Here is a 24,293-nt window from a genome sequence, read left to right as displayed (position 1 = left end):
TCAACCTGCATTCATGCTCTAGTGATTATTTTACCTGTAAAAACTGAAAATTTCCAGAATTTATTTACATCTGATCGCCTCTGTTTGTCACAGTACTGCACCGAGAAGTAAGCAGAACTTTTAAAAACTTTTTAAGGTAACCAATTGCCTTATTTAAAAGTCAAATAACTTAAAAGTTGAAGCTTATCAGAACTCCAACATTTTGATTACATTCGACATGTACCTTTTGACTAAAATAAAAGTAAAATATTTAATAATTAAATAAACTAATATTGAATAACTAGAACTTAAAGTTTTCACTCATTTCTCCCATGGAAATAAGATGACATAACTTAAAAGGAATGACTACAACAGAGTGACTTTTTTAGTTTAGCAAAACTTAATATTTATTGTCCACTTTTGTAATCCTTTACAATTAAACAAAGGTCAAACATCAACTTTAAAAACGTGAAAAAGTCAAATGATTGCCTCAATTGCATTGAGTACTACTAAATTAAACCTCTTAAGTACATTTGTTCAGTTCAAAAATATTTTCTTGGCCTCCACAAATAACACACTTCATTGTTAATATTCAACAAATATTAAAATCAATCATTTTACAAAGATTATTAAATACTAAAGGCAATATGTACTTTTGAATATCAAAATAGCAGATTTGATTAATTAATTAATTACACTATAAACTGTTGAAACTTGAAAATTTTAAAATGTTCATATACCGCTGTCCTGGTTCTGGTATTTTTCAATACCTGCATGGTTAACATTCAAAAATGAAATAAACAACAACAAAAAACAAAACAAGATACAGTGATCCAGCTGCTTGAGTCTCTAAGTTAGCTAACAGTTTACCAGCATCCAGTCTAGTGTACTCTGAATGAATACAGTATTGTTCAGTTCCTTGGGATTATTGCAGTAGTAGGTCCAAACACGACCAAGAAGTTCATCAGCAGTTCTTTCTTGGGAGACTTCCACAAAGTTCCTATGAATGATTTTCACAGACTGGTAATGAACTGAGTTGTTCATGGATCACTATAGCCAGTGCCACAGTATCTTCTAAAATCTACCCCATCAGACTCGTGCTGAATGAATGGGAGCAGTAAATTCATTCTTTCAATGTTTAAATATTTCAAAAATCAAAAAAGTAATAAAAAGTATTTTTGAGTAGCAGGTAATTAATATGCAAAATAGTTAAAAATAATAAGTTAAACTAACTCAAGTGAAAAAAGAAATGTTAGCTGATCTTGTGTTATTTGAGTTAGTAGGACTATTCTTAAAAAATTAAGTTTACATTACTTAATTATTTCATTACTTTGAGTGTTAAGGTTTGCAGTGTGCTTCTTCTACAATTATTTGCATGATGGCTTCTGTCTGATTTTTTGCATCATATAAGTGACTGCTGGAGCTACAAAGCCAATAAACATAATTTATGTGGTGCTAGGAACCGTCATTTCAGTTTGATTGTCAGTTGACCACCACTGTTATGCAGATTGAAATATCTCAATGAATACTCAATGGTATTATGTAAAAAGGGGGCTATGAAATTCATAGAAGTCTGTGTGGGTTCTCTGTAACAGTTACATCAGCTTCAGATTTTCATATTTTAAAGAAATATTTCAACAATAATTTGAAGTATTTCATTACTATTAGAGAAAGGATATCCACAAGCACCAGATATGACAAGAATCTAAAGTTTTTACTTATTTTGAAAATATTTACCCTTACAAGATTAGTCGATGGGAACATTTTGTACAGGAGTTTAAATTTGTCAGAGGATGAAGTCTGCTAATTTTGGTGAGTAACTGACTTTTCATCCAGCGTCCAATAACAGACATATCTGGATAACACAGCTGTGTCTAAATCCATGGGTGTCGACTCTTTGTCTTATTTCGTCAATGTGAAGTTTTCCTTTAAAAAAAAGCACAGGACACAGTCTTTTTCTTAAAATAAGATTTTTAATATTACTTATTATCATAAAGATATATTTACACACTTTACAGAAATAGAAAATAAAAACACAAAGCTACGCATGAAAGGAAAAATAAAATAAGTACTCCAAGAGCTAAAGCTTATCTTTTATAAATTAGAAACCAAAAGTTCAAATATGTACACAGTATTTCAACCATTTCTGATACACTTGTTTTATTTATTTATTTATTTATTTATGTCATTTATTTTTGCCCAGTTCAACATCAAAACAGAGACAGGGACTGTACATTTGGCCTGGTGAGTAATATGAGCACACACCATAAACAGGATATAAGTTTCAGGAGTAATACATCGTCTTTCAAATGGTATCTGCTTGAGACCTAGTAACACTGTTGCGATGGTGTGTAAGCCTACACACTGCGTTTCTCCTAAGGTTGTTCTGAACGTAGCTGATTTTTGACACAGTGGTTACATAGATGGAGAACGTGTCGCAATCAAGGCAGGAGGGGCCTGTGCTATTTTGGGTGTAGGAAGTCTCATTTTGAGGCTCCAAGATAATGACAGATCGTAGTCATTTCTCACGGGAGATAAAATCTAGTTATCCTTTGGATTGCCCAGCCGGTGGAAAAACTGTGAATGCATTGGATTGAATATCAGCCACTCGATCCTGCAGACACCCACTCTGAAGGCCAACATGATACAGTTTGATGGGCTAAGGTAAAATCATGGAATGTGCTGTCTGCCACTTCCACAACGAGTGAAATGTTTGGTTCAGTGTAGAGGAATCTTAGGTTTAAAAAAATAAAAACCGTGTGTTTTTTCTGCAATCTTTTTGTGCGTGAGTGTGTGTGTCGGGGCAGGGCGGTTTGTGTCGATAGCTATTGGAGATCAATGGCTAAGCTCGTATTTTAAAACCTGTTTCTAGCTTATTCTCATTTCCACCAGTAACACACATCTATCTCTCTGCTCATCCCCACTCCTTACACACTCCCAGCCAAATGCATTTGGACGAAAATAACTAAACACAGAGGGGGCAAGTTCTCAGAACAAACATTTTTCTACCAGGAAAACATGCTAACAAGTGCATAGGAACATTACTCAGGCCTTGTGATGGTCACAGAGAAGAGGAACTGGAGAGGAAACATTGAGAGGATAGGAATCGTTTCTCTTGTGTAAGCCTTGCTGGAAAAGACCATTAAGGAAAATGGTTTTGCTCCCCGAGCATAATGTATTGGTTTACCATTTCAGTTTGAGCCTAGACGTGCTTGTCCTTCCACACCACAAGGCCCATTAACCTGATGTGCAGGGGAGGGCTGTGGGCTATGATCTACAAGAAAAGAATGCCTGAAAGCTTTCACGTGTCCACGACATATTGTGCTGCAGACTACTTTTCTATTTTGTTACATCCACAAAAGATACAGCTTCTCACACTGTATTCAAAAAAGTAAGCTTTGGACAACCAGCTAGACAAGAATCAGACAAAAAAAAAAAAAATGTCACAATACACTGGAAAACCATTCCATACCAAGAGAGTCTTGTTTTCAGGGTGTATTTTTCCAGCAGCATAATGGAATTGCAAAAGTGCAGCCTTGCAAACCCATGCAGAGAAGTCTTGGAGCAAAGCCACGTCTATTTGTTGGGACTCATTGACATCGGAGGCTTTGGATCAGTGGGATATTTGGCTTTTGATTTTTGTCTTTTTTGGATTCAACTGATAACCAGGCCGAGATTTAAAAAGGGTTCTGTACATAAACATTGGTTTGCTCTGGTCTCTGAAAGGGCAGCGTGGCTGGTGCGAATGGTGAGGATACATTCATGAAAAACAGTGCGGATACAGACGTTGCTCGGCTCTGTAACAATAACTTCTGAGATGGGGAAACATTGATTTGAACCCCGTGTCATGACCCAGTCTACTTCCAGCATCCCAACTCCTGTGGCTTTGAACTTTCATCCTCAGCTCATATCTCCTTACTATCATCCCCAATAATACATGAGACATCCTGAGCAAAGCTGTCTCACTCCCGAGGAGCATTAATGAAATCTACATCTCTGTCTGAGAGGGTATGAAAAAATAATGGTGGAACTGAAATTATTACACTTCACAGTGCCCTAGGATTTAATACATTTTTAATCAAGGTGAGCTTGGCTGGGTGGATTACCACTGTGATGTTAGATGCTCTCTTAATAAAAGCATCTCACGCTGGGACTGAGAAGTCTCTGCATTTTATTATAATATTTGCATGAGACATGGCGAGAGGGAAAAAGTGTTGGAAATCTAGGTTAATCAGTTGCCAGTTGCTTATGTGGTCAAAACTGATTTGAAAGAAATGAGTTTGCTGATTGAACTGGAGCAGATTAAAGAAAACAAAAGCAATTAGCAAGTTGCTCTGCACAGCTAATACACAACAACAAAGGATTGTAAGGTGTCTTTTTCTACAGGTCACAGTCCTAATATGTTACATGGTTACACACTGAATCAGCAGGGGGTTCGGAAATTGCAAAGGGGGAAGGGTGCAGTTTCTGTCTAAGCCAATTTAACAATGAGCTCAGACTAAGTGTGGCCCTGGCCAACCTTGGGGAGATCCATCTGAGAAAGATTAACTCTAGGATTTAATGAGTGTAATGATCAAAGCCGTGACCACCTGTGCTGTGGAAAGGCAGACCAGGAAGGCAACTGTACCCAACATAATGTAGGGAAAGGATCGTGACTAAGTGACTGAATCGGAATAAATCATGGCTATATTGATGTATACATACGAGGGAGAGTAAAGATACAATATACGAAAATATGCTCATATACGTTTTAAATGTATTGTATGTTTGTGTCTTGTTAAATAAATGCACAAAATAGACTGCTCTAGTACAAGCCTCTATCACAGCACCCTGAGAAAAAAAGAAATCAAACTATAACACAGAAATAAACATAAACAGTAATATATTCCAGTATGATGGAAAGGCATAGCATTTTTGTCAGTGAAAGATATCGGTCAAAGGGTCAAACCAGCCATATGCTGAATGTTAAAACAGCCAGAGCACTAGTGGTAGGCTGATCACGGCGGCATATTAACTGAGCTCTTTTTGGTCTAATTTAACTTGTCCTCCTTGTGTTGGATTTCTCTTTGCAGAAATTTAAAATGCATAATGTGTCAGTGTATCAAGACTTCAAACAAGAGGTAATGTGTTTCTCGTTTTCGCCCTAACCTTTCATTGCTTCGCTCCTGGCAGCATTGTGGAGAAGGTTATTATTTGGCACTTCATTAAAAGGCAAGGCGGCCTGTCGGTGGAGCAGACCGCCACTGCCAGTTAACAGTCGTGTAGAGCAGCTGCACGGGGGCAGCGGTGTGGTGAGAAGGCTGGGGATTGGGGACAGGATTGGGATTTGGGGTCAAAGGACTCATCCAAGGTGGGACATGTTACAGAGCACGCCCGTAAACCCCGCCTCCCAAGGTGTTAATGAGTTCAGAAACACCAGAATAGCTTTGGATTAAAGAATCTCCTAAATGAAGGACTTATTCTGTCACTTTACTAGATTGTTTTGATAGTATGTGCTCTCTTTTTAGTCCGTCTTTGCTTTGCATGTGGACGTACTGTCATAAGGAGGTACAAAGCACCATTAATAATGATAATTAAGTGATGATAGTGATGTTATTAAGTTGTGACGCTTTTGCTCGTCCGTTTCAAACAAAACCTTTTTATTCCTTTTTCGCATCAGACATCCAGAGTATCACAAGCGAACTTAATATTTGCCAACTATTAAAACTGACACTGCCCCGTCTGCATGATCAGCGCCCTCACCCGACGGTAAAGCCGTTAAATAGCTACACAGCAATGAAATCAGCGGCTGCAGGAACCTTGGATCCGAGACGTGGGAATACCGCATCGTGGAGAAGGGACAGATGCTTTAGGATTCAGATTGTTTTGACCAGGCTCCCTCTCCACCACATGTCATGCAAAGTGTGTGAGACACTCAGGGAGATTGCTATGATTGGGCTCTATTAAGCAAATAATAAGAAAATTGAAAAGAAAAAAAAACACTTGGGAGAAGACAGAGATAGATAAGTAGTCAGGGAGAGAGAGAGAGAGAAAGAGAGACAGAGAAATAGAGTCTGATAGCTCGGGCTCAATACCCCCCACCCCCCACCCTTCCCTGCCCCCAGTTCCTCCTAGAGCTGAGGGTGAGCGGCTTGTCCTGATTTTTTTTGTGGACAGAGTTGCTTGAAGAACCAGCAGGTGCTATGGACATCACTCTTCAGGCTGGGCAAGCGTAGGCCCTTCATTGCAAGGCCCCCCAAGGCAAAGGAAGAGCATAGAAATCAGAACCTGGGGGAGGGCGCTCAAAGCAGTGCCTGCAAAACAGGAAGACGACACAGAAAAGAAAGTTCATGAGCCCCTGCCGTCTGTTTTTCCTGAAAACCATTCAGTCATGCAGACATTAACTTAAGACTATTGTAACATTTTGCCTCAGTTTATGCAGCCAGTGAAGATGAATGCACAAAAAATATTGAGTGATTAACCAATTTCTTTTTTAGTTTTTGTTTTATTTTGAAGGGATAATTCACTGCGACCCAGGGTTACTTTCATTTTCCACTTATTTGACGTTTTCAGTTCAGTGTTAGTTTACTCTGAGGCCTTTTGATTAGGATCATTTTAAGGGTGTTTGTCAGGGGTAAGATATCACACCACTTCGTGGAGGCAGTTGTCTCTCCGCCACGTTTACATTCCAGTCTCAGTAAACACGCACCAAGGACTCAACATGTTTGCTGTGTTGGGAGATTTGACCAAACTGATAATTGACTAAAATTTAATATTTTTTATATTATTATAGTCTGGTTTACAAATATACAATGTCATTTAAATTACTATTTCCTCATATAAAAACATATATGTCTAATAGATTTATTTAACGAAACTATGCTTTGACATCTGGTTTAAATTTGTAATATTTTGTATTTATGTTCTATGATAACGATGCTATGAACAATGCTGTTAACAGTGTGCGCTAACTGTTAAAATCATTTTTAATTTTCAGTTTTACTATTCTGTAAATGCAGTATTGCTAATGTATTATTATTAGCAAAATATAGGCTCCGTAATTTTGGCATTAAATCCATCCATCTATTCATCAAACCTAATCGTTTTCTGTTGCTAGTACCAATATTTTGTTAGTCTTTGTTGTTGATAATTTAGCTCTTTGTGCCATATAAACAGAGGTATCTTCATGATAAAAATTGTATCTTAGTCTTTCTGTATATATTTTTATGTATTGATATATTCCCGAGTTTAAAAAGTGTGTTTTTGGCAGTGTTAGAGGTCATCACACTCGATTTCTTACTACTTCTCAACTCACGTGAAGACATTTTAGTTTCTAAAATTTTCGATGTGTCATACCTTGTGTTATCTTGCGCTTGATAAACTAGAATATAAGTCTGTCCCAGACATGTTTCAACCAGATTTCACTGCCTTCGACTGGAAGATGCAGCAGGGAGTAAGAAAAACAATTGTGTATCTTGCTGTGAAACACAATCCCAACGTTATACTGCGCTCGGGGCATTGGATCACTTCTTGACAATGACGAAATCTTTGATCTTCCCGCATCTTTTATCTTTTCCTGGTCTGTGATCATTTCAGAAGGCTCGGACAACGAGGTTCATTCACTGATAAGAACCTGTTTTTGTTTTGTGATAGCATTTTTCTGAGGTCATGCAATGCCTTGAGACCTGATGTATGGTATATCTAATCACCACTGAGCTGTACTGTTGTTTGTTGTTGTTGCCCCGTTTGGTGTATGATCTCAGTACAGCAGCCCTTTTGAAGTCATACTCTACCACATAGTGAGTGTATGGGAGAAGATGCAGACCTGATTTACATTGTTTTGATGGGAAACTCTTTTAAAAGATTCATTCACTGAGCTTTCTCACACTCAAGGCCACCAGGGGTTTTCACAAATTGCCTCTGGCTTTAAATCTAAAATATCCCGTCGTCTTTTAGACTGTCACTGGCATGGCTTAGATCCAAGAGTTGTAATAGCATGGTTTGATCTGAGCCTACTCAAAGAAGATGACCCAGGTCGCTCTCTTTCTTCTCAGAGTGGTTCACATCTGGAATGTGTAATGATGAGAAAATCCAGCTTTGCCTCTGGTGTCATAGATAATAAAAGACGAGCTGTTGTTGACACTGAAATGGGGTGATGTTGCTAAATAGCTCAGAGCTGGAGGATGGATGATGCCAGGGCAATAACTGTTCTTAATCTTTGATATAAATAGTCTGGTAATGAAGTTTAGGCCAGTTACGACAAATCCATAGACAGCCTGCATGTGTAAGAGTCCTGTCCTCAGCTGGATATATCCATTGAACTCAAGCTTTGATCGAACAAACTGCAACTCCAGCTGCTGCTAGAGGTGGTTTTCCCATCATCAGCACAAACTGAAGAAGAAAGCAGGACACACGAGGAAGAGCAAAGCCTTTCAAGCTGCTTGTTGGACGGACTGATGTGAGACATCAGGTCTTGTGAAGACTTAATTCCTTCAGTCAGGCTGTGAACAAACTGGGACTGAAGAACTTCAGACTTTGAGCTCTGATTTTCTTTGGATCATTTACTCAGTGAAGGTTGGTAGTGCTATCACTAAAATGCTGCTAATGGAGAGCCCGATTCCCACTGTGGGGGTGGATTGGCATGGTATGTGGGGAGCAATCTATGAATGAGGCGAACTATGAACTCTGCGAGAATGAGGGGAGCCAGAGAGGGAAGTGAACAAAAAAAGGAAATCTTCAGCTTGTTGTGGTTTAAGTGGTGTTTGCGGAGACGGCATTGTGACTCACTGAGCCGTTCACTTTTACAGAGCTTCACAACTTCCCGAAGCTCCCCTCATTATCTGGCTAAAACTCTGGCACTGAACATAAGCTCTGACCACTCAACTCAGAGAGGATTCTCACATTTTATTGGCAGACCGAGGGAAGTTGTAAGACCCATGCTGTCCTTCAAGTGCAAACTACTCTGGCTTGGTCCTTACTCATTGTTTTCACCTTTAGAGTTCTGGAATGAGTTCAAAGGAAGTCTAAATCTAGAAAAGTACAATGAAAAATAATCACCTATGATTGTAAAAATGGCTACTTTAAAGAAAAGAGCTTCCAAACTTCTGCAGCTTTGATCCTTTTTTCTTAAAACTGATTAACCATCCATTGACGCACTCTGGCTGCAGCCTCCTCTCACTACAGATTCAATTTATGGTGGACCTCTGCAGGTCAGCGTTGTATAGTCGACACCTCCTGCAGGGATATTGTGTCTTGCCTCTCACGGCGTCTGAGGCTGTGACATGCTGACATCAGTAAATTTAAATCTGTATGTTCTGTAAATTTGATCATGTTATTTAAATGTCCGCGGTATATTTTAGTTTCCCATTGAAGCTTTATCTGGTTTTTATTGAAACGCAGAGTTTGTTTTGGTTCTGATCAATGTGAAAAAGTGATAAGTATAATGTTATCTCAGATCTTGGATGAAAGCTTTTTCATACAAAGCCTTGTTTTATTTGACAGCAAGTTAAACATCCCCTCCCAAGAAAAATGGTGCCACCCACAAACCCGGCTCTACAGAGTATTATTTTTGAGGAAAATGTGTTTTAACTGACTTAACCAGGTGGACAGTAAAGATTTGTTCCAGCTGAATTGGCTCAAAGGTAAGATTTCTAAGTATATCTTTCTACTGTATGAGGAAATAAATGAGGTAGACTTAAAAACCACCTTAGTCATAATAGGAAATCATGCAAGCTGGTGGGCTAAGTCTAATAATCTGCTTGCCAACAATAACATCCTTGTGTTGGAGCTCAGTCTGGCTGTCATTAACAGAGTTTTCAGTATTCCTGTAAGAGTTTAAGTTCCCATTCAATCCAAAACATCCAAAGGGATTCTGCCAACAAAGTATTCCAGGACTCAAAATAACATTCCCCCTAGAAATTCCTCTGTGAAGTTGGGTTTCCTCACTAGTCAGCAGTTAGAATTTAATATATCAGGAGGTGTATTGGCTCATATTCTCTGGAGAAATGTGGAGCTCTGACTTGACAGAAAATTGGTCTAATGGGCAAACACAGCAGAGATTAGCACATTGTTTTTTTCCACAAAATATCCATAGAGAGTAGAAGACTTTTACTGCTTGAAATTCGACTGTTTTACTATGGGTTTGTAGCAGCATTTCGTCAACAAAGCCTAGTGAGTGGTCAGTTAAAGACAAACTCACCTTGCTCTAGAACGGCATGGGCCCCTTGTGGGAAAGACGGGGCCGTGGGCGTCTTCTCTTCGAGCTGGTTGGTCTGTGGGTCTGACCGCCCCTTGCAGAGTTTTGCTGGACCATTTTTCTCACCATAGATGCATCTTGCAGCTCTCTGCCATGCACCGTGGAGGCCATGGGACCTGGAAGACACACAGAGAGAAAAGACCAATTTAACACCTGAAAATTGTCTTGATGATGGTTTTTCACAGTGTTTTTTCATTCAGGATATCTGCCAAGTCCATCAGAGCCTAAGAAAATATGTCACCGGATGCAGAGAAGAATCACATTGGTAATAGATGAGGAAAGAAGAGATAGACATAAATAAGTGTGTGAGAGAGTGTGTGTGGCCTTCTCTAAGCCCACCCAGTGTTGTAGTTCATCAACTCAGTGTGGTCCAAAGGAAAGCATAACAGATACACGGCCCTGGCAGAAGCAAAAAAAACCCTCAAACCCTCATGTCTCATGTCTCTGTCACCCTCCCTCAAGATTACAAACAAGCACCAACACTCGTGGAGGTGCATCTCGTTGCAGTGTTTGATCCATTCTTGGGGATGGGTTTAACAGCGTTGGGTCTCACAGAGTGCCTGTGAATGTGTGTATGAGAGTGAACCCAGATGTTTTCAGTCATCTCTCAATAAGTGTGCCCTGATCCCCTTAAGCCACCCCCCCAGCGCTTCATCCCCCAACTCCATTTTTTAATGGTTTGGTCCACCCTAAGTGTCTCTATGACCTTTCAACCTATTACAAACTAGCAGAGACCCCCCCCCCCCACTCCCAACCTCTTTTTGGGGATCAAGAGATCTTTTCTTTAAAATATTTTGCTGCATATCTTTGTGTGTAACATAATATTTATCATGGGTGATCTTTCACACCACACCCAGTTTGTTCATCCAGTAAAATTTGAGTAAAGGCAGCAAAGGGCTTTGGACATGTCAAAGTGATTAAATGTCATACCAGCAAATAATACAGGTATTACATACACAGTGATGCATTTTTCATCTTAACTAACAAATGGATGTGTGCAACCAACCATTAATTTCATATAATATTAAGTTACTGAAATGGAGCTGCACACTGATTGCATGGGCACTCTAGAGATTTCTGACTTGTAAAGATTGAAGGACTCAGAAAAGGCTGACTTACATTTTGTTTCAGATTGAAGTAGAAGAGGAAGATATTGTGAGTTGTAGTCTGTAGTAAAGGTCATACTTGAAAAACTCTAGGTCCTTCTAACCAAACACAATAGTTTCTTTCATTAAATCCCTCCTCTGCCTCAAAAATAACCATCCCTTATAAACTCCATACCACGGTGTAATCTCAAGCTAAAGCCCCAAAGACAGATTGGGGGTTTTAGAGTGAACCTTTCTTGCTTTAGTAAAATACTTTGTTCAGCAACCTCATCTACCCATAAGAAAAAGATTTCTTCAGATCCAAACTGCCAACCTTCCTCCTTTCTTTGGGTGTCTCTCATCAAACAAGCTGATTGACATTATTCACATGAGGTCATGACATTCCCGTCTCCCCTCCTCAGAGAGACTGGCACCATTTTTAGAATTCCCCAGAGAATGACCTTCCCTGCCTTTACAAGAGCTGGGGTGAGGACGCAGCTTAAGATAAGTCAGCCAGTTGACTGCATAGGCTTGTAAAAGCAGAAAATACACTGAGGACAGCACTTGAGGAGCTTAGAAAAGCCATGATGATGCTAAGTTCCCTGCTTCCTTAAGACTGTTTCCATCGGTTTGGTTGCGGCACAGTCATGATATTAAATGAAGACGGCACAGCTGTGACCCCGAGGATTTTGTCTGTCTGAAACTTTAAAGACTGCCTCCAGAACTGCATTTAAAACCCTCAAGTTTCTCTAATAGCTAAGATCAGTGTGGTTGAATAGAGGGCAACTTTCTTCAAGAGCAGCATTCAAAACAGTCTTTCTGCAGCCTTTATTAATTAATGACCTTCAGCTGTGGCTTTATGAAGACATTTTAAAAGACCAGCTTCCACTGAAAAGGAGGAAATAGAGAAGGGTTTCTAGCTTTCAGGTTTAAATAATGGTGTATGGCGTGACTAAGCCAGACAGCTTGTTGAATGTTTTTAATGTATATCCCTGAAACACTAGACATCTCAAGTTGCATTTCCATGCTAATCTTCTCCGGCAAGCATATTACACAGTATATTTGTGCGCTAACAGTGGGCTAATTCATTGGCAGCAGGGAAAGTCTTGGTTGCATATTTCCGCATCTAAAGCACATCTTTGCCCCTTGGAGCACTAATCTGCGCATTATCCTTTTGTTATTGTTCCAGACACAGTGAATGAGGAACGTTTACTCATTCTGAAGGCATTCGGTTCATTTCTCTCAAATCCAGGGGATTGAATGTTAATACTCTCTGTGTTTGAGAAGATTTTGAGGCTAACAGAAGTTTTATAGGGAGGTCCTGTTTCTCCTCATTCACCTCTGAAACACCTTCGGCATTTGGACACAGAACACACAGAATCACAATGGAGGGAGTCTTCAGCATGCTTGAAATGAACTTGTTTGTACAGTTTTTTAGAGACAGAGTTAGTTGAAACGTGGCTGGGTGGTCATATTTGGAGGTGGAAGACATGACAACGGTTTTGGGAATGGGTAAATGGTGCATGGTTTTTGTCAGGATTTAAACATTTAAAACCCTGCCTATTTTCTGTCCTCCTGCCCGATAGCTCTATGAAGTGAACATGATTTTCTGAGTTACAAAGAAACATTAAATTGGGGGTTGCAATCCTCCAATCTCCAGCTTTAGAGAGGGCAGCAGGCAGTCCACTTAAAACATACTGACTTTTTATGTCTCACAGTGGTGCCTGCAGTTCTGCTCAAAGCCCAACTGCAGCTGATCTTTGAATGATGGACTACTTTAACAAGTGCTGCAAAGCACACATGGAGTCAGTCACTGTGCAGACCTACACACACTGCAGTGCAAGATGGTAAAGTAATTGTACCTCAGCTCACACAACTCATCATCCTCTCCGGGTGGCTCAGCCTGTCATAACCCAGGTCCATAATGAGACAATTTAGATGTCTCCTACCATGGCAAGCTGTCAGCCACTGCTCGGCACTGGGGTTTTGAAAGGAGAACAACTTGTGATTCTCCTGACAAATCTCAACTCATACAATGTGCCTATGGGATGGAGAAGTGCAATGAAAGCTGCTAAAAATAAGCTGGGCCTCAGTGATAACACTGGAAGTATAGATTAACTCTTGCAGCTTGTAGGCAACGCATGGAAATGTGACAGAAACAACATACATCAACAGCTAGCCTAGGATCACTGGAATACCTGCAGAATGATTATTGCAGCATCTGTTGCTTCTGCAGAAGATCCTTTGATTGTTTCCATGGCAAGTTTATCATTGGATAACACATATTTCATCTCCATAAACAAAGATATCTCAGCTATCTTACTGCTGTGAAATTGGATCCAGCTTCTGTGGTATCACATTTGATCTTTTCCCATGAGACATTCACGTGTTTATGTCCAGCTGGCACAACAGTAAAACGGCAGGATAGTATATGTCTCACAATAAGAAGCCTCTTATCTCTACTTCGGATGACCTTGGAGCCCCAGTTTTGCCCTCAAATCTCCACACTTTGTAATTTCCGAATTAAAGTTCAATAAAGAAGGATTTTCAGGAATGACTGTTTATTGTCGATGCTGTTGCTTAAGAAGGCCACGAGTAAGGGTGGGTAGAGGAGGAGAAAAAGACTAATGATGAATAGCAGCTGGGCTGCTCCCTATTTCCAAGCCCTAATTTCACCACCTCCTAAGGTGATATCTGTTATGTTGTGTTTTTTTTTTGTGATGGCTGGTGCTCTGTCTTATTACAGCCAGGCGAAAAGTCGAATACTGGCAGCTTATCCCTGTTGATTCTGCAGCAGTCCATCAACGGAGCCTGGAGAGACATACATCTTCCAGGACTTGTCCATCTAGTCAGAAGAGAGAAGAGAAATAGCTGTCCTCTGGTTTAATGCCAAGTTCATCAGCTGCCCTCATAGCTGGCAAGAGCAACCTATATATCACAGTGCTGTGTCAGTGCAGGAACACAGCACAGCAAATGGGCCAGAGCTGCTTATTAATAGTTGTAAAGCTGATTTGTGTGTATTGACTGCCAAAACGACCACATAACAAATGTCTGCTCTTGTAAATGCAGCTACAGCATAATGGTTTTTCTGCCACTAGGACATAAGAGATTAAACCAGCCCATGAGTCTACAGCAACAAGTATACAGGGGGGGGCTGTGTTCATTAGAAACTGTTGCATCAAATGTAAACAGGCACAGTGAAGAATGGCTACTAAAATGTAATCGTAGCTGTGTTTAATTTTCTTTGTCACCTCAAATTGATTTGCTGTCCTCTTGAATCTTATTTGTTTGTTTACTCGTTGTGCCTCATCGCTCACAGTCGCACTGATTATGAATCAATTGTGTGCAATCTCAGAGATGCATTTTCACGGTTGGCTGGGCTTTTCAAATCTAATCTCTCCTGTGTTTTGTTTTATCGCTGTCCCTACATCACTCATCTGACACATCTGTGCCTCGTGCGCTGCAGTCTGTACCGATGTATATCAAGCTGTAAACAAATAGCTGGCAGAATGGGAATGGGGAATGTGAAGAGGCATTTTTCTCTGGGCATCAAAAACCTCATTAATGTCCAGGATTATCAAGTAATGTCAGCAACTATTATAATTAACAATTTTACAGAAATTCATGGCGTCCCGAGGATTAATCCTTTCTGCTGTCCCAAAAGTGCTTTTTTGCATTCAATCACTGAAACACCACAACATGACCAAGAAGTACCGGTCTCAATTTTTGCACAAGACTTTTATTATTTGTAAGTTGAAATGTTTGATCCTATATGAGGATGAGTCCTCAAAGTGAACATATTATGTCATGTTCAGTTCTATATTTTTATTCTTGGACTCTCCTAGAGCAGCTTTGCATGATTCACAGTTCAAAATAATCCTTATTTTTATCATACTAATCACCGATTTCAACCCTGCCGTCTGAAACAAGCTCCTCGACACCAGTTCCTCTTCATAGCAACTTTCGTCTGATTGGGTGCCCCCCGCAAACATAAGGTTTAAACAGCAGGTGGGTGGGGCAGAGCTGTGCACTTGACATACTCATATTAAGAATATTATTTTTCTTGAGATCATACAGAGCCAGAAGCAGAAAAAAAACCTGTCAGTCTGAAGCCTGAGATTTTTCCCCAAAGGATGCTCAAAGTGTATAGAAATATAGAAATGAAAGAAATCTTAACAGGTTGTCTTTAACTTTCCATGTAAGCCCCTTCACAAAATTATTTACATTCCCATCATTCTCAGTTGTACTTCATGTAAAGTGCTTAAATCCTGTTACCTTAGAAAATGTGTTTGCTTTTCTTTCCAACCTCCTTAGATTACTATGACCTGGATGACTGAGAACCCACACAGACTTTAATCCTGTTAAATGTTACAATAATGACTAGTTAAAGTAAGATAAACATTATATGCTAATTATCCCTGAATGTTAGTGTTATCGTTTAGATGCTACAAGTAGTATTTTGCTCAAAGTACAGCCTCAATGAGCAGCTAGCACAGCTGGAGACTCTTAGTCTTATTTCTTGTGTCTCTCGGGGTTAAAAGCCTGTTTGCATCATTATTGGATTAAATGAGAGACACAGAACTAAAGCTCTTGTCCTCTTTTACACAATTACAAAAGTCTTATAAACTTCACTTAAACATTAATAATAGAAAAGTATTCCTCACTGCTTAACAACATTTTTTTCATTTAGGCTCAAATGAAACAGGGACTAGTATTATAGTATTTGTTTGTCATATACACAATAATGTGAGGACGGTATCATTATTTATTTCTGTAAGGGAGATAGTTGTTGCTTATTATAGGACTGTGTAATTCTTACGGGTAGCAAAACAATATTTGCGTTAGTGGGAGAGAGGAAGAATAAATACCCTGGTGTGTGTAGCCATGGTTATTACATGACGTTGGAGGCCTGCTGTCTCCATCGTGTGCCTCCCTCCTTCATTCACTAAAAGGAGAGGAGCAGTCGCTTAAGCTAATGAATCCCTCTATGACACGCCTTTGCCACAGACATACTAACCCACACTGCCAGACACAGACATGTCATCGGCAGAGATGCTCCCACTACATAAGCACATTAGGGGATCAGGGTTATTAAGCTAAGGATGAAATGTGCTAATTGTGCCAGATACAAGCCAAACATTTTCTTTAACCTAGAATAAGCCTCAGCTCTGCTACAGCATCACACAGCGGATTTGCTCACTGCCTGACGGCCTCCCCACACATTCATCCTGCACATATGGAATGGTGCCTAAGTAAGGAGGACGTCCCTTGTCGTTTATCCTGTACAATCCAGCATTTAGTGTCGGAAACGCTGCATATTGCATTCCTACCAGTAAGTCTGGGCTTTGGCAGAAACTGGTACCAATTGCTTCCCGACTTTCAGACCACGTTACCATGGCAGCCACCATGAAAGGCGCTCAGTTTGGAGCAAAAAGAATGACATTGTCAACCGACCAGGTTCTCAATTTACAAATTTCACTGCACTGAGTCTGAATGCCAGATCAGCCCTCTGGCTGAGTCTGTGGTGTTTTTAACCTCCTCTGTGGGCCACTGGACTTGGAGTGTTCCTCTCGGAGGAGAGGAGGGGGGGGTTGTTTTGGTCGTGAGCACTTTCTTTTATTTCTGTCGGGGACTGTTTGATATGCAGCATTGTTGTACTGTGATAATACTAGGCTTGTGGTTGAGCTAAAGGCTGGCTTTGTCTACACAAACTCCACCGAGGAAACAAAAGTGCATGAAAAGTTGCTCCTATTACTGCAGCTTTCAAACCTAACCCTGTGTCCAGCTTACTCTGAAAGTTACCCCCAAAACTCTGAACTAAAGGTTCAGAAGTGATTAAAAACAAACCGTACAGCTCTCTGGTTTCTGGCTTTTTTGTGTGCCTTTGAGTATGTCAGCTGCCTGTGAAGTGTGATGCTGTATATACTCCTGAATTAGAGAGCGTATGAAATGATGAGGTGTGAGGCTGGTGGTCTGCTATGATCAGAGCACTATGAGTTCAAAGGGCCAGGAGCAGCAGCAGCAGCATTGAGCCAGCTAATGAAGCCACTGCCTCTCCCCACCACTTGACTGCATGTTGGTTTATTCACAGCCCCCACTACAGCTGAAGAGGTGAATTTGTGGCTACAAGGTTACTGCAGGTTGGAAGCTGCTGCATGAACTAAGTAGTCCGAAAAGAAAACATAAAGTAAACACAAGGGGAGATTTCCTTTTACAACTTTCCACTAGGTGTGCCCAATCATCTGAGGGCAGGAACAGGAGAGATGCTTGCTGCTGCTGCTGCTGCTGTTTCCGCTAACATCAGCGGGGGTAAATCTCTGCGCATGGCAGCTACAGTACGTAGGTAAGGATACCAACCGTTGCCCTAATCTCTAGAGATTGCACGTCAAGGGCAAAGGGATCCTCCAACCATCCGTTTCCATGGGCACACTAATCAGATGTGAAACACAGCCCTTCCCTCTCCTGTGTCATCACCCCCCATGCTGTGAACCTGCGTTCCCATTTGAGATGTGGGAAAAAGAGAGAAACAGAAAGAGGGAGAGAAACATCGCTGCAAAGGGTTCACTGCAGCTTTTAAAGCCAAAGGAGACCACTGCCTTTCCCCATTGCATATTCAGAGCTATTAAAGGAAAATAGCACCTACATTGCATCAGACAGTGTTACTTGTCAACCAAACTACAAGGAATAGTGTAGAAACCTGAAGCTTAATGCTAAAGAGTAGTTCACAATAAGGTATTCCTATATATAGAAATAATCTGTAGGAGTAAATCTTGCATTTCTGCTTTAATGTTTTCCACTTCTGTATATCTATAATCCAAAGTGTCTCCCCTATAAAAATGATATACTGTGCGTGTGGCGTGCAGAGAAATGACATTTGGTTAAAGGCAGTGCAATGAAATTTAATAAGCAATTTCTTCACACAGATTTAGCAAAGAAATAAAATTGCAAAGACTTTACTGACAGATTTAGCTGCACAGTGCTGCAGGTGAGCTGAACTTCTGTGTTTATTGGCCTTCCGCGTCAGCGAGGTTTCCGTCCGCTCTTAGGATAAACTGTTTGCCTGATGTGGATGCATGTTTATGAATTCCATATATTATTTTTCTTTCCTTTTTTTTGTCAAAAACATCTGTTCATGTTCAGGGGCTCTGAGTACTGCAGAGTGGGCTGTCTTCCTCAATGAATGAGGCAGAGGCACTCAGTGAGGGGCCAGCCCCTTATCCATGGTATTCAGTCAGCGGCGGATCATTTCATTGACCAGTGTTTAAATGTATGTGGAGGTGTGAAATAGTCTCCCAGGGAAAATAACATTTGTGATCAAAGACTGCGCAATTGTGATGAATAATGCATGATTTCATAAATGAGTGAGTTCTCAGTCACTGAAGGTACCCAGTTGTGTGGAGGTTGTACATTTCCCATTTCCAAGCACTTAATTTAAGTCGAGAACATAAGGTACATGACAGTCTGAAACCACATGAGGTATACCACAACATCCTATAATTCCCCGAGTATAAGTGAGACATGCACATCGTGTTGCCTGAGGCTTTGAGTTTAAGCAGATCCCAGTGGGGGAGTCACTAAATGAACCCAAAATCTAAGAAGTGCGGCTACACTTCCATAGTCCCAATCCACACTGCCATCTTCACAGCACTGAAATCCCTCATCTGAGGTAGAACTGCCTAACATCAGCCAGCTGTGCAACACTTTTAGCCATATATGAAATCTCACTATCCAAAATGCCATCCATAGAGATTTGATGTTAGAGGCGACAATGCTCTAAGCAGTATTTATTAAATTCTGTTTCTGCATAACTGTTTGGTCCTTAAATTTGTACTTCTTCCACAAATGATGTCTTTAAAGTAATACACAAAAGTCATATTTTCCTTTTCTGGCTTTTTACAAATCGAGTATGAAAGTAATTAAGGCACCTGCTTTCCCAAAGACCACAGTATTTATTCTGCGGTCTGGCTGGCTGTTAATAAAAATGTCCACTCAGATCGCGATCAGGAATCTGATCTGCTGCTATAACCACTATAAATGTAGCACTTAATGTTCAAAAAGAGAGCCATAAGTCAATTTAATATTGGACACTGGAGGAAAAAGGGGCAGATTTTGAAAATATCTGGCTCTAATTAAGTTGTAAGGAGTGCCCCGAGCCTGATTATAGGGTCTGGTGATCACATGAGCTCTGGTTAACACAGGAGCCCCTTAAACTAACGCTTATCCGAAGCTAAAGGGCTGTGCTCTCAAAACTCAAAGGAGATCTGGTCTCCAATAAGAAAAGGAAAGAAAATGTAGCTTAACAGAAGACTTATTTACAGAAGAGAAATGCAATTATTATCCATTACTGCAGGCTGAAACATCCACTTTGAAATTTTAGGTGTAGCTGTAGCTGTCTCTTCACAATCCAGATAACACCTCTTCCTGCCAATCCTTCTCTTTTCTGTCTCTTGGACGTTCCTTAACTCCTCCCTTTGCTTTTCTACCCCCTTCACTGGATTAACTCTCAAGGGAAGATCTAAGTGAGTAGATTTATTCATTCAGTGGGTTCTGAATCACATTACAGCAGCACAGCAGTCACATATGCCAAAGTCTTCAACAGCTGACCTCTCTGGGGAGTGTTCACCCAAAGGTTAGCCTTATATCCCTACCAAATGAGTTGTGATTTTTCACTAAATCTCTTCCTCAACTTCCACTCCAGAGCAATTATTTGTGAGTGCCAGAATGCCATTATCAAAGCTCATGTTGGGTGATATTACACAGATCTCAGAAAGTTGTTTTTTTTTATGTGCTTCTCACAGAAACTTCAAGGAACACTGAAGCTCACATCATAAACCCAAGCATGTTTGGGTGATATTGAATGAAAATAGTATTGTTTAATTAACAAACAGATTAAAATAACAGCATATTTTAATCTATGCAGTAAAGCAGTGCTGTCTATGGGCTGTTAAATACAGACCACAGTGGTTTAACGCCTTATTTATGCTTATTGTCAACACAGAAGACGTGAGAACCTCATGTATAATAAACTATGGGTTTGTAGCTGTTAACAAGCAAATCCAGATACCTGCAAACTGTTTTTACACTTAATTGATGGTATTACTGTTTATATTGGATAGATGGGTTTTTTTCACCAAGTAAGAAATATTGTCTCTGTCAGAAATTCCTGATGCAATACCCCTCTTGGCTGTCCATAATTACAGTCTAAAGAACGTGATATACAGTGCAATATATCAGCACATCCATACAGTATAAGTAGGATGGAAAAATAGCTGACAGCTGACAAATTTATTTTCATCCTATGTCCCAAAGTCACCCAGAGTGCATATATATATATATAATCATAAAAAACATTGTTCTGGTGCTTCTATTTAAGCCAACAGAGAAGTCAACAAGAGGAAAACAAATCACTCTTTACTGAGACTCCAAACTCCGCTTAGATTAGTCAATGTCTGCGTTTGTCTTTGCAGAAGAGAAACTACAGTGATGCTGCAGGTCGTTGGATCTATTTCATTCTTAGGTTGCATCAAGAGGAAATCCAGGTTCTTCATGAAACAGATTTTATCTGACCCTGTGGATGCGATATAAACCCAACTGGTCCTCACAAGCTTCTGTGCCTTAAAAAGGCTTTGTGATTCTCTGTAATCCTGTAATAACCTTTCCACTGCTCCCCTTTTGACACAACTGTTTGCCCGCTATTATTATATTATCCCTGGACATCTGGAAAAGTTTAGCTGCTTTTCTTTTCTCCACCGTAATAACATCCACAGGCACAAACACCTTCATTACTTTAGAAAACTGGGGGATTATGATTTAAAGCTTCCTGGTCACGGTAGGTTTACATCTATAGATGTTGTTTAACAAAATAATCACACCTAACTAGCCAGTTTTTATGCCTCTATGTGACTTAATGAGTGGCTGCATGTCTTTTGACCCGTAACACTTGGCTGAGCATCTGAGCGAGGCTGGAAAGAGTACAGTATGTAGATGCATGCTGGTAGCGCTGAGCAGCCAGCCCCAACAATACATCAAAGTTTAATATGGAATAATAGCACTGCTGACAGCTCTCATAAAATCGCCCCCTTCCTAAGCAGACGATTTCTCTACCAGATAATGGCTCTAATCTGGTCCTCGTGCCCCGCTCACACTCACCACAGCCTCACCTGTTCATCCCAGGCTGCACAATTGTACCTGTGTGTGTGTTTGTGTGTGCATGTGCATATGCTTGTCTGAACCAGCTGCTATTGTTTTTACCCCAGGTGAAGATTGGCCGGGTGTTTCCATGGCACGGAAAAATTAAGCTTTGATATTTTCTAAGAGGCTGTGACAGACGCGAGACTGACCACTGTTTATACCCCAGTTTTTAAAGTTCCTCAGACGCAGGAAGAGTGATCGGCCACGGGATGAATTATGGATACAACATGTCCAAAGCTGGAGCCTACTCTTGTGCCAGAGTGCTTTTCAAGGATGGGTAATTGAAGTGCGCTGCTAAAGGATGCTAATATTGCATAGAGAAGGCCACAGCAGCTCTTTTAGTGTGCTGGATGAATATTGGAAGTAGCTTTAGGTTGTCTAGGTGAATTGCCTGTTGCGCGAGGAGTTTTTGCTAATATGCATCTGCACCCATAAATGCAATCAAGGCATCAAAGCTCACACTTCCCCACCCTATATCAGTCAGATCCAGATCTATATTCACTGCTTCCTGCAAGTACACACACACACACACACACACACACACACACACACACACACACACACACACACACACACACACACACACACACACACACACAAACATGCTTTCTCTGTCTTACTCTCTATGTATCTCTTCTTTCTTTGACACACATGTACACACGCACAGATGCCTGAGAAAGCGAAAGCCCACTGAACTGGAAAAGCATTTGTCTCAAGATGAAAGGCTTCACACCCACTGCCTACATGCAGAGCCTTTTCCGACACCTTCCCGCGACAGCGCATACTGTAGCAGAGGCTTGTGCTACGCAGGCACACTCCAGCTAGCATCCCTCCCCACACCCATCAACGCTGCAACACACTTGCATCCCTTCCTCTCTCTTCGCTCCATTTCTCTCTCTTCCTCTCTGTCAATGGAGCTCTGGTACTACAGGAGCGGCCAGGGAACAGAGAGGCGCATAGGCGGCAGGACTTGAACGTTGAGACGGATAAGCTGCCATGAAAGCCCGAGGCACAGCAGCTTTCTTTTCCCTGTCGCTGGTGTAGCACGGTGGGCTCTCAGGCGTGGAACATGCTTAGCCACACGCAGGGCGTGAAAAACGACACTGACCATGATGCAAGATAATTGCTTCCCATTTTACTCATGTGCTGAGAGCCTCAGACAAAAATAGCATGTCGCTGTAATGAATGTGCTGGGAAGCATGGGAACCGTGAGTGCTGTGGCCACGGATCGATACGGAGTGGACAGCATCTTGAAAGCATAAAGTCTACACAGTATCTCAAAACACTGTCTGTACAGGACCTAGCAGCATAAGGAGTCTTACAGTGAATACGCTTAGGCCTTTATGCTTCATAATGTAGTCCAAATAGCATGCCAGTAGGCTAAATGTTATGATAAATGGTCTATATCCAGCAATATGGATCTTACATATGTATTAAATATCAGCACAACCTGCCTATGTGTTTTTCTAAGCAGCTGTACTTGGTGGGTAGGTGATAAACCCACGAATAGTCTAGACATTGACACAGGCCTAACTGTTGTTTTTTCACACCATAATGTTACCTGCATCAAATCTGCAGATTGTCTAAACTGCACCCCTCAGGATCAATTTACTTCCATGAACTAACAGAGTGGATATGCCCTCTTGCTGTTTAAATGTCCCAAGTCAGTGTTTTTGTTCCAAATTGCAGACATTTGAGGTCCACAGTAGAACTGATATGTTGTTTAACAATGGCTCCAGAGACGCAACAGCACTTTACGGAATTTTACTGTGACAAGGCATCAAGCCCGAGCCCCTCCAGAGACAATCCACGCATCTGGGATCTGAGTTCCCCTCATTGATGCGTATAACAATTACAGTCCTCATTATCATCACCACGGGAGGTACGCGTGCATATATATATGTAGGGTGCTCTAATAATTATATAGGACTTGGTTCAGATGGAATACATCAAGCAATAAATGAACCACTCCACCTTACAGAACATGTGCCATGCATATCTTATATTTCATAACAGCCACAAACATCCATACATCCAGGATATGTATCACTCAGCAGCAGCTCAACAAATGAATGCCCATCAATAAAAAGCTCTTCACATTTCATCTCTTACAAGCACACATCAAGGTGAGGCAGGGAGGAAAACGATCAATCCAAGCTAGAACCCACATTCAACTTTATCTTAAAAGCCATGGCAGTACAATAGCAGACAGTATAACCACTGCAGTGCAGTACTGTATACAACCAGGTGCTGATATTTATTCCTGCCTTTCAGAGCCCACACAAGGCTAACCATGCTGGGTAACTGATCAACTACAGCTGCCTGCACAAGCCCAAGGCACACAGAGAGAGAAATACAAAGCAAAGGGAGACGACCAGCGACAAGACTGGCCGCTCCTGTACTCACCAGCACTGGCAGAACACAGCAGAGACACCAAGAGCACAATCACCAGCGTCAGGATCTTCACATTCATTTCTGCACTCCCCTCTGGCTCTCCGCTAGTCACTCACTGATATACTGTAGTGGTGTGTGTGTGTGGATGGGAGGGAGTGAGAGAGAGAGGGAGAGCAGCTGAGCGAGCAAGAGAGAGAGAGAGACTGTTTGCTCCCTGTGTGTGTGTGTGTGTGTGTGTGTGTGTGTGTGTGTGTGTGTGTGTGTGTGTGTGTGTGTGTGTGTGTGTGTGTGTGTGTGAGAGAAGTGAGTGTGTCAGTTTGTGGGAATGCGTGTGCGTGCGTGTGGTGGCTCCCTGACTGTGCCTGTGTATTTGTCTAAATACGTATTTGTGTATCAGTGTGTGACAGCGC

General features: G+C 41.0%; 1 protein-coding gene across 1 annotated transcript; it reads right to left on the bottom strand.

Annotated features, from left to right (window-relative positions):
* Positions 1–2,799: 2,799 nt before the first annotated feature.
* Positions 2,800–24,109, bottom strand: apln (apelin). The gene is made up of 3 exons (XM_085428408.1): positions 23,896–24,109; positions 10,157–10,329; positions 2,800–6,272 (listed from the first exon to the last, which is right to left on the bottom strand). Exons 1-2 carry the CDS (start codon positions 23,960–23,962, stop codon positions 10,163–10,165), a joined length of 234 nt encoding a protein of 77 aa, XP_085284534.1. The 5' UTR covers positions 23,963–24,109; the 3' UTR covers positions 2,800–6,272; positions 10,157–10,162.
* Between the last annotated feature and the right edge of the window lie 184 nt (positions 24,110–24,293).

This window comes from Rhamphochromis longiceps, linkage group LG2 (assembly GCF_057381845.1).
Source record: "Rhamphochromis longiceps isolate RC_006_pf linkage group LG2, R_longiceps_female_GT1.1, whole genome shotgun sequence".
NCBI lineage: Eukaryota > Metazoa > Chordata > Actinopteri > Cichliformes > Cichlidae > Rhamphochromis > Rhamphochromis longiceps.
This window is presented reverse-complemented; position numbering and strand designations above follow the sequence as displayed.

Coding starts and splice junctions, on each gene's coding strand:
- apln (XM_085428408.1), bottom strand. CDS start 23,962: ATGAATGTGAAGATCCTGACGCTGGTGATTGTGCTCTTGGTGTCTCTG. Junction 10,330..23,895: donor GCTGTGTTCTGCCAGTGCTG/GTGAGTACAGGA, acceptor TGTGTCTTCCAG/GTCCCATGGCCTCCACGGTG.